Source organism: Scyliorhinus torazame, chromosome 25 (assembly GCF_047496885.1).
Source record: "Scyliorhinus torazame isolate Kashiwa2021f chromosome 25, sScyTor2.1, whole genome shotgun sequence".
In the NCBI taxonomy this organism is placed as follows: Eukaryota; Metazoa; Chordata; class Chondrichthyes; order Carcharhiniformes; family Scyliorhinidae; genus Scyliorhinus; species Scyliorhinus torazame.
The window spans coordinates 10,472,672-10,483,759 of record NC_092731.1 but is presented as its reverse complement, the minus strand read 5'-3'; the positions used below and the strand labels follow the sequence as shown (position 1 = coordinate 10,483,759).

The 11,088-nt window shown below is 46.4% G+C and overlaps 1 protein-coding gene across 2 annotated transcripts in view; it reads left to right on the top strand.

Annotated features, from left to right (window-relative positions):
- The first annotated feature begins 9,866 nt into the window (after positions 1–9,866).
- The window catches only part of LOC140402307 (SPARC-related modular calcium-binding protein 1-like), a 300,157-nt gene continuing 298,935 nt past the window's right edge, over positions 9,867–11,088 (top strand). For both annotated transcript variants that reach the window (XM_072489986.1, XM_072489985.1), the window contains exon 1: positions 9,867–10,129. In XM_072489986.1, the coding sequence (XP_072346087.1) occupies positions 10,043–10,129 (87 nt within the window). In that variant the 5' untranslated portion in view covers positions 9,867–10,042. The remainder of the gene's footprint in view (positions 10,130–11,088) is intronic.

Genomic DNA, 11,088 nt, shown 5'->3' with positions numbered 1-11,088 from the left:
TATACAAGATGCTAGAAGGTGTGGATAAAGTAGACGTGGAGCGGATGTTTCCTCTTGTGGGGCATTCTAAAACGAGAGGTCATAATCTTAGAATAAGAGGTAGCAAATTTAAGGATTTGAGGGAAAACTTCTTCTCCCAAAGGGTTGTGATCTGTGGAATTCGCTACCCCAGAGTGCGTTGGATGCTGGGACTGTGAGTAAATGTAAGGAGGAGTTAGACAGGTTTTTAATTGGTAATGGATTGAAGGGTTATGGAGAACGGGCAGGACGGTGGAGTTGAGGCCAGGATGGGATCAGCCATGATCACATTGAGGGTGTTTAGGCTCGGGAGGCTAAATTACCGACTCCCACTCCTGGGCCATGTGTTCTAGGGAGGAGATGTCTGGCTGGTTTCGCAATCCAGCCCTTGGTCTGTAACATTTGTAGGTAGCAGATGAGGAACAGACCAGCCATGATAGAATGGCGGAGCAGACTCAATGGGCCGATTGGCCTAATTCTGCTCCTATATCTTATGAACTTATAAATCTGCTGGGTCACTTGTTGAGGCAGTTAATGGGATCACCAGACTTCAAGAGAAGGGATAGTTGAATGAAAGGACCTTACAACAACTGGCATCATTTCATTTTCACAAGTGTTACTATTCTCTTCTCACTGCCAGATGCGGATAGTGCTAGCAACCACTTTCCAACAATGAAACAGTGGATAAATGATCACCTGTCTTGATGTATTAGCAGTGCAGTTTTTAGATTCTCTGTGGGGAGATCAGATTGTTGTCTGACCATTTACCAAGATGAGATCATTGGGAAGAAACCAATACTAAATCTTCTCTAATGCACTGAGAGCCCTGTCCTAAAACCAGGTTACTTTAGGAGGTTTGGCATTGATCAGGGGTGAAACCTGTGTCACTTTTATATTGGTCTTGTTTTATTTTGGCTTTGTTTGACTTTGGATTTTTATGAGCCAGATTCTGGCATGTACAATTCTCAATTTGCTTCTTTTCATCATGACACAGACTTATAAACCCTTTAAAAATTAGGCTGTTGTTACAAGGAGACCAAATATAGATGTATAACCACTTGAAGCTGGCTCTTTGAAGCTGGAATCACTGAGCCCTCGGCCTTTTGCATCTTTCCTAGTGCCAGATGTCCACTCGAATCCCATTTCTATCTTAAATACTCGAGAGCAGAACTAATATCCGGGAACAAAATTAATGCTGGAGAGGTGAGAAATAATACTAGAGAAAATGAATAAATGGAATTGTTACCAGAATAGACCATTGGCCTAGAGGGTGGATGTTTATGCTGAAAATCAATCATTTAAAATTCCATATTTAACTGATAGCTTTCATTCCTTCACCGCCATTTCACCATTAGGACATTAGAATTGGAACTCTCGTTTAGAGATATTTTATATAGACCTTTCTCCCAATGAAGGTTGATCGTAGCACAGTTGGAGGCCATTTGGCCTATTCTGCTCTCCTGACTCTTTGAAAGAGCTGAGGCCGTAAGACATTGGAGCAGCAATAAGCTATTCGGCCCATCGAGTCTGCTCCGCCATTCAATGAGGCCATGACTGATCATGATATAATCCTCAACCCCATCACGGTACCGAGGTCCCAGGTTTGATCCCGGTTCTGGGTCACTGTCCGTGTGGAGTTTGCACATTCTCCCCCTGTTTGCGTGGGTTTTGCCCCCACAACCCAAAGATGTGCAGGGTAGGTGGATTGGTCACGCTAAATTGCCCCTTAATTGGAAAGAATTAATTGGGTACTGTAAAAAAAAGAAAATCCTCAACTCCACTTTCCCGCCAAATCCCCGTAACTCTTGATTCCCTTACCAATAACAATGATCAAATTTAATTGGTACAATTAGCCCAATGAAATTAGTCCCACTCGCCCTGCTTTTTCTCCACTGCCCTGAAGATTTGTTTTCCTTTCCAAGTATTTAGCCAATCCTCTTTTGAAAACTACTATCCAATCTGTTGGCACTGCCCTTTCGGACATCACGGTGACCGGCTGTGTTAAAACAACCTTTTACCAGTTACCTGAAACCCTCTGGTTGATGATCCATTATCAGTGATGGGGTTGTAGAATCTCAGCTTTGCATCTCCTGGCAGTGACATGACTGTGGTCCAACTAAGTCATTGTCTCTGCCCTAAGCTTTATTATTCAACTGTAAATTTAAAAAAGAACATCTCATAAAGGCAAATAAGGACAGAATGTATGACTTTAAAATTGAGACTGAATCACACGTGTATGCTCTGCTTCAGTAATTCCTGTCCGGGCACAGTGGTTAGCACTGCTGCCTCACAGTGCCAGGGACCCCAGTTCAATTCCCACCTCGGGTGACTGTGTGGAGGTTGCACTTTCTCCCCATGCTGGCGTGGGTTTCCTCCGGGTGCTCCGGTTTCCTCCCACAGTCCGAAGGTGTGCAGGTTAGGTGGATTGGCCGTGCCAAATTGCCCCTTAGTGTCCAAAAAGGATAGGTTGGGTACGGGGATAGGGTGGGGGCGTGGGCCTTGTTAGGCTGCTCTTTCAGAGGGTCGGTGTAGACCCGATGGGCCGTATGACCTCCTTCTGCACTGAAGGGATTCTATGGTCATCTGATGGTAACACATGGCCCTGCTCCCCATGCATAATGCGAAGAGAATCTGCCTTTTTAATCAGTTAAATAAGCAATGAAGTCTTCCATTGGTCACACATGCTGTTACTAGATTGGCAGAGTCTACAATACCAAGGGCAATATATGAATTCCAAAAATAATTGAATGCCAAAAGGATGAGTATTTCTGGTTAGTAGTGCCCTGGGGGGGGGGAACGGGATACTGGATCAGGTACGTCACGATTCAACAGCTGTTTACTGCACAGGTTACATGTCCAAACATTTATCTTCACCAAGGTAACTAACATGTTCTGCTTGCTTCGACTGTTTTCTTTTTCTCCTTGGGGTGAACTGATTTAAAATTGCTGCCAATCCCTCCAGCATTTCTTCTTGTGTTCATCGAAAGGACCAGTGTTGGCAAAAACTCCACAATACCACAAATGCTGGAAGAGTCTGAAATAGAAGATGTTGGACACACCCATCAGATCCGTCAGCATCACTGGTGCGTCGGGGGGTGGGGATTGAGTTTGAGAGGCATTGCTCTAGTTCTTGAATGCAAATTGCCTTATACCAGCTGCGGTTCAGTGGGTAGCACTCATGTCCCTGAAGCAGAAAGTTGTCGCTTTAATTCCCGCCCCAGAGCAAACAATCCAATCTAGGCTGATGCTCTCACAGTATTGAGGCAGTATTGCACTGTCAGAGGCGGTGGCACTATCTGTCCCATCTGGTGAATGTAAAACATCCTATGGTACTATTTTGAAAAAGAATAGGGGAATTATCCCCTATTCATTAATCCGGTTTCCTCCCACAGTCCGAAGGTGTGCAGGTTAGGTGGATTGGTCATGCCAAATTGCCCCTTAGTGTCCAAAAAGGATAGGTTGTGTACGGGGATAGGATGGAGGCGTGGGCCTTGTTAGGATGCTCTTTCAGAGGGTCGGTGCAGACTCGATGGGACGAATGACCTCCTTCTGCACTGTAGGGTTTATATGATCACCTGATAGTTAAACCCCCCCCCCCCCCCCCCAGAGCCCTGCTAACCAGAAATACTCATCCTTTTGGTATTCAATTATTTTTGGAATTCATATATTGCCCTACACATACAGTGTAGAAGGAGGCCATTCGGCCCATCGAGTTATCACATTGCTGGGCGTGGGAGCTTGCTGTGTGCAAATTGGCTGCCGTGTTTCCTACATTCCAACAGTGAATACACTTTAAAATGTACTTCATTGCCTGTTAAGCAATTTGGGATGTTCTGAAGCTATGAAAGGTGCCAAATAAACGCAAATATTTATTTTAACTTCATTTTTGTTTGTGTGATCTTGCTGCATTCAAATTGACCCAGCTATTGTATGGTTCATCTTTGTATGAACAAGTTGCCCTATACACTTCAGATCACCATAATACATTGTAATATAAAGTAACTTGTGAGATCTCGGAGTGATGTGATCAGCTGCCAAATAAACATTAGTCTTTCTTTAAGCATCGAAGAAGGTAGACTCATTACATTTATTTATTGATTTAATCTCAGGACAAGACCAGGCTGCCATTTGTTACCTATCCCTTGCTACCCTGAATAGGTGGTCAGTCTTCTCAAACTACACGCAGCTTGATACAACAATTAAGAGATGTGAGACTGGAGCCCTGTATATAAGGTAGCATGGTAGCACAGTGGTTAGCAACAGTTGTTTCACAATGCCAGGGACCTAGGTTTGATTCCCGACTTGGCTCACTGTCTGTGCGGAGTCTGCACGTTCTCCCTGTGGGTTTCCTCCGGGTGCTCCAATTTCCTCCCACAAGTCCCGAAAGGTGTGTTTGTTAGGTAATTTGGACATTCTGAATTCTCCCTCAGTGTACCCGAACAGGCGCCGGAGTGTAGGGGATTTTCACAGTAACTTCATTGCAGTGTTAATGTAAGCCTATTTGTGACACGAATAAAGATTATTATCGTTGTTAGGAATACTTGCAATTCTAGAGTGTTCTTCAGGCTACCAGGCATCTCAAAACACTTAACAAACAGCCAATGAAGAACTTCTGCAGAGTAGTCACTGTTGACGCTTACAAAATGCAGCAGCAAATTGATGCATCACAAGCTCCTGCAAACAGCGATGCAATAATGACCAGATGATCACTCTGTGATGTTGGGGAAGATGACAGGAATAACTCCCCTGGTCTCTTTTGAACTCAGTATGGCAACCTGAGAGGACAGAAAGAGCCCCCAAACATCTCAACCACAATGACAGCACCTCTGACAGTTCAGCACTGCTTCAGACTGCCAGCGATCTCTGTGCTCAAGTCAAGCGATGGGGATTTGAACTCAAAAGCGCTGGGTTATAATTCCAGTAGCCTGACCACTCCGCCACTGGATTTCAGTCACCTGGCTGACAGATGGAAATCAACCTGATCCCAAAGGAACCCAACGTATTTACTTCAATCAAGCGATTTCTGACCAGTTTCATTTTCCTTTCATCACAAACCTTGTGACATTTCTAGTCTTTTTCTCTCCAGGGGTTACCTTAGAAAACTGAAGGTGGTATCTGACTCACTGCACATACAGGATCTTAAAAGGGAGAAAGGGAATGTCTCTTTGACTCTTAGAATTAGCATCAAAGAACGGGAAGAAAGATGGATCAGAACATTTTCTCATGTGGTGAGAAACTATGAACTGTGAAGGCACTGAGCGATTTAGAGGTTCCAAATGAGTGTATGGGTACAAATATAATTTAACAAAATGCTGGCCTTCATCCCAAGCAGGATGGAATACAAGGGGTCGGAAGTCTACTGCAACTATTTTTTTAAAATTTAGAGTACCCAATTATTTTATTTATTATTTTTTAAATTAAGCGAGGCCGATCCGCCTACCCTGCACATCTTTGGGTTGTGGAGGTGAAACCCACGCAGACACGGGGAGAATGTGCAAACTCCACACGGACAGTGACCCGGGGCCGGGATTCGAACCCAAGTTCTCAGCGCCGCAATCCCAGTGCTAACCACTGCGCCACACGCCGCCCTATCCATTGCAATTATAAGAGGTCCTGGTTAGACTCGATTTACAGTACCCCACCTCAAGAAGGATATATTGGCTTTGGAAGGCCAACGAATGATACATGAGGCCAGAAGTGTGGACAGGTTTCAGAGACAAAGGTTGTATTTCTTAAGAGTTTAGAGATTAAGGGGCGAACTAATTGAGATGCAAAATATGAAGGCAGTGATCAGTCATGATCCAATTGGATAGCAGAACAGGCTTGAGGGGCTGAATGGGCTCATTCTGTTCCTATGATCCTACACAACAGTGCCCACACTTTGAAGTAATTTACTGTGAGTCTCTTTGAAACATCCTGAATGCCAATTGTCATGACAGCAATGACGACCATTGTGACAAATTGTATATTTCTTTATGTACAATTTGATGTTGAGACTGTAAAGCAGACCCAGGGTTGCAGGTGGCTTCATTCTTCTCATTTGCCAAACTTGGAGTCCACTTGGGGCTTGATGTGGGGTCGATCCCTGCTTGTTTCTATGTTTGTGGCCTCCAATAGGTGCAGTTCTTTGTGCTGAAGTCATCTTTAGATTCATCTCCACGTGACTTTAACACACACTGCAGGCTGACACTCCAGCACAGTGCTGAAAGAGTGCTATGCTTTCAGAGATTTTGGATGAGATATTGAACCCTCTTGGGTGGATCAAGATCTCATGGCACTATCCTGTAGAATAGCCTGGAATTCTTGATAATATTTATCACTCGACTAATATTATGAAAAAAAATGATCTGATTATTTATCTAATTGTTGTCCATGGAAGTTTGCCGTGTGAACATTAACTGCCAGGTTTCCTACATGGGTAGGATGGAGTCAGGCCACTACCTCTGGAAGAATGCCCGAGGCAGCAACAAGAGGCAGGCAGTCGGCTAGAAGGCCCGCCTCTATCTATTCTGTTGTAATCATGATGCTCAGGTCCTCAAGCCCTTACCCTCACCTCCACACCTGCCCCCATGCTCCCTCCATGTCCCCTCCCCCATATACTCTATGCCACCTGCATGCACTCACATACCCTCCATGCCCATCCATGCCTCTATCTCTGGAAAATCAGATGTTTGGCCCTCTGCTCAGTGTGTTTTGTTGATACAGTTGCCAGATGGACTCATTATGAATGCTTAGCTGAGTTTGTGTTCCTAATGCACTTAGTTCAGTCTGTAACGTTGACACCGCTGCAGAGAAGAGTGCAAGCTTTGTTCGATTGATATCTTTGCTACCTTGTAGTAAGTTATTCTTTTGGTTGTTTTTCGATGCCTTGTGTGTTCACACAAGATTAAGAGCTTTGAAGTGGTTCAAATCTTCTAACATTGATACTATAAGTGCTATGATTGAATGACAACTTCATGGGAAGGGAAGTGGGGCAATGTATTTGAAAGGGGATGTTTAATGGTTACCTCTTGTTGCCAAAGGGGTTACCTGTGGCTAAAGACTCCTCTGAGGTACCACGATCTACTTCTATGAAAGGGACGGCCCTGACTCCATCAAAATGGGAAGGGGGCTGTGGATTGAAACGCCTACCCCTGGGGTGGAGCCAGTAAGGGTGGAAGGTGTGGGCTGGCTTTTTAAAAATTCATTTATGGGATGTGGCTGTCTCTGGTTAGGCCAGCATTTATTGCCCATCCCTAATTGCCCTTCAGAAGGCGGTGGTGAGCTGCCTTCTTAAACCGCTGCAGTTCTTCATGTGTAGGTACACCCACTGCGCTGTTAGAGAGGGAGTTCCAGGATTTTGTCCCAGTGACAGTGAAGGAACGGCCGATATATTTCCAAGTCAGGATGATGAATGACTCCAGGTGGTGGGGTTCCCAGGTATCTGCTGCTCTTGTCCTTCTAGATGGTAGTGGTCGTGGGTTTGGAAGGTGCTGTCTAAGGAACCTTGGTGAGTTCCTGCAGTGCATCTTGTAGATGGTACACACGGCTGCCACGGTTCGTCGCTGGTGGTTTGAATGTTTGTGGGAGGGGGCGCAATCAAGCGGGGCTGCTTTTTCCTGGATGGAGTTGAGCTTCTTGAGTGTTGTTGGAGCTGCACTCATCCAGGCAAGTGGAGAGTATTCCATCACACTCCTAACTTGTGCCTTGTAGATGGTGGACAGGTTTTGGGGGGTCAGGAGGTGAGTTACTCGCTGTAGGATCCCTAGCCTTTGACCTGCCCTGGTAGCCACAGTATTTTTAATTTTAAAAAAATATAAATTTAGAGTATCCAATTCATTTTTTCCAATTAAGGGGCAATTTAGCGTGGCCAATCCACCTATCCTGCACATTTTTGGGGATTGTGGGGGTGAAACCCACGCAAATACGGGGAGAATGTGCAAACGCCACACGGACAGTGACCCAGAGCCAGAATCGAACCTGGGACCTCGGCGCCGTGAGGCAACCGTGCTAACCACTTGCGCCAACGTGCTGCCCTGTAGTCACTAATGTGACTAGTCCAGTTCAGCTTCTGATCAATGGTAACCCCCAGGATGTTGATTATGGGTGGATTCAGTGATGGTCAAGAGGCAGTGATTAGATCCTCTCTTGTAGGAGATGGTCATAGCTGTCTGCACCTTTATCCTGGACTGGCCAAAATTGCTGGAAATGGGAAATTGGGCAGGAATGCTGGAAACCAGTCCTGCCCACCATTCCCAAAGCCTCAGTTCTGACAGGGATGGGAGGCATGAAAATTTGGGCCCATATTTCGGGATGGGAATGGAAGGATCTCTTTTTAGACGAAAGGAAGGCTGGTGGAATGATCCCAGGATCTCAGTGTGAAAACATTGGCGGGGGTTCTTCAAGCCTAGAGCAAGCATTTTCTAACCCAATTTATTTAAAAAAAGATGACTATAAAGATTAAAGATAAATGAATGCAGGTGGTGTGAAAGATTGATGCATCTACACGCCAGGACATGGAGACTCGAGGCTTGTGCTAGCAATTCTCAACACGCACACAGCCCAGTCAACCTGTCTCTTTATGGGCAGGGATTGGAATAAAGAATTGTCGGGGGTCCAAAGAGGGTTTAACCCCCTCACTAAAGCTTATTCCCTTGGTACTCCAGCCCTCCAAACAAACCCAGCACCTGATTTGGAACATCCTCAACATTTTTTCACATTAATCCCGTTCACAGACAGGAAAAGGGCGATTGAAGCTTTTGTGTTTGTAATTACTGAGTGCCAGGTTTGAGTGGAATTGTCCTGGTGGCCACGTTCAACATGGGCGGGCATTACTCGTGAGGGAAACTTACAGGGAATTGAGAATTTATTTTGAAAACATGTGTTTTTTTGTGGGTGACCATTTCTCTATTTGTCCTTTCCTTTCCTGGGGTGAAGTTCCTTTGCTTGGACATTTGGTTTCACGTACACCAGGGCAGACCTTCCCTTCCCAAATGTCTGGAGCGGACTGATTGCGGATGGAGGTGGAGTGGGGTGGGATGGTACTAGGTGGCGGGTAACCCAGCCTTGCCCTCATCTGATATCTGCACAAACTTCTGCAGGGATTAGTTACAGATCCGGAGCAGAATCCAGGGCTGGCTGCCTCCTCTCCAAACCCTGGGGCATTGGGACTGATTATATTGATCAGGGAGGGGCCTTCTTGAAACATTACGCTCAGTGACAGGGGACTCCAGGCAGAGGACACCCTTTCAAGTGAGTGCACTCACCTGAGAGAGGAGCAGTGCTCCGAAAGCTAGTGATTCCAAACAAAGCTGTTGGACTTTAAACTGGTGTTGTCAGACTTCTTACTGTTGGAGGGGGGAGGGGGGGGGGGGGGGGGGAGGGGAGAAGGAAAGGGTTGTGGGGGGCCTTTGAGGTGAAAGGAGAGCAATGCCAGAGAACAGTTGGTGCGTTATGGCGATGTGAGCGGCGCCACATCAATGCAAAGGCACCATTTCTCGGTTGGCAATGTGTATTGGTGGGAAGAGGGAAGTTTGAACAGGGAGTTTGAGCGGTGTGGCTGTGGGGACGTGTACAGTGTTGTGAGGAGATTAGATTCAAATCCAGGTGGGGAAAGGGCTTTTTTGGGGGGTCACTAGGCGGGGTTTAGCCGGGATTTGGAATGAGTTGAGGGGTGAGACGGCTTTCCCCACAATGGGAGGCGGGGTTGGGTCGGTGGGTGGGGATTTGCTCTGTCTCCACGTGGGGTGGACTGATTCCAAACAGTTCCGTAAAAAGTGGCAGCGATCACCTTGGAGAGGGAGCTGGGAGTGTGGATATCGGGACTGGCAGGGGTGGGGGGTGGGTGGGGGTGGGGGGTGAGGCTGAATTGGACCAACAGCCTTCACAGGGAGAGGAGGGAGAGACAGAGAAAGACAACCCCAGCGATCCATTCCTGAAACTTCACGCTGAAACTGACAAGGCGAGGAGACTGTGACTAAAGGTGGAAACTGACACGGTGTGTTCCCGGGGAATCTCTCTCTCCCTCCCTCCCTCTCTCTGCGGGATGTCTCCTCTCTCTCTCATCCTGCTGGCCATTGACGTGGTCGGTCTCTCCGCAGCTTCAAAACCCCATCGCTTCGACAGGACCCTGGTAAGCAGCTCCAGAGGGGAGAGCTCGTTCACCCCGCTCTGTTTCCTTGTTGTAAATCCGTCTAAGCAGCGAAATGAACTTTTATTCCTCTTTTTAAATACAGTCCTGGCTGTTTAAAATCCGTTTAAAGCAAGTTTAATATGGTTAACATAGTCTGCATCAGCAGAGAGTTGTCCCAAATAGCCGGAACTTAGAGACGAACTCTGATTTCCTGCATTTATAAATACTGAATATCCGATATTTATTAATGTTGGAGGGTTTGACTATAGGACAAGGTTCCTGTACAAGCCGTTCTGTTATGCCTCCCAGTAAAACACAGCAAGTGCACTGGGATTGTTGAAGTTTTCTGTTTCTCGGGGCTCTGTGCTGGCGTGCAGGGATATTGTTGAGATCCAGTCGTGGATCTGGGGTGTTTAGCGCCCAGTTGCGGGGTTTCAGCTGGAGAGAGAGGGCTGGTGCTGTGTGAGGATTGCTCCTGTTCCTGTTGCTCCGGGCTGTTAGGTTGCGGGGCGAGTCAGGACAGGCCGGGGGTGATCAGTGAGAAGGGAAGGGGAAATCCTCCTGGAGAACAGGCGGAATAAACAAACCCTCTCCCTCCCGGAGATGTGTTAATTGGGCAAGTGGTTGTGGTCGTTTTTAATCGCATCGAGCAGATCACACATTGATCAATGTCTTCCATTTGTTCTTTACATTCACACCTATCTGTGAGTGTGACGGATTGACAACGTTTCCCCAAGAATTCGCACAAAGCTTCATTCCGCAGGTTATCAAATGACATTAGTTTCCCAATTCTAACTGTCCTCGAGCTAAATGGCACGCTTGGCCATTACAAAGAGTACTCGACAGTCAACCCCCTGAGGTTTTATTTCACATGTAACAGGTATCGAAGATCCCATTATACCAGCTTGCCCTTTCTGAAAGTTAGCTCAGAGATCTGGGTATCAAAAACTATCTTCACA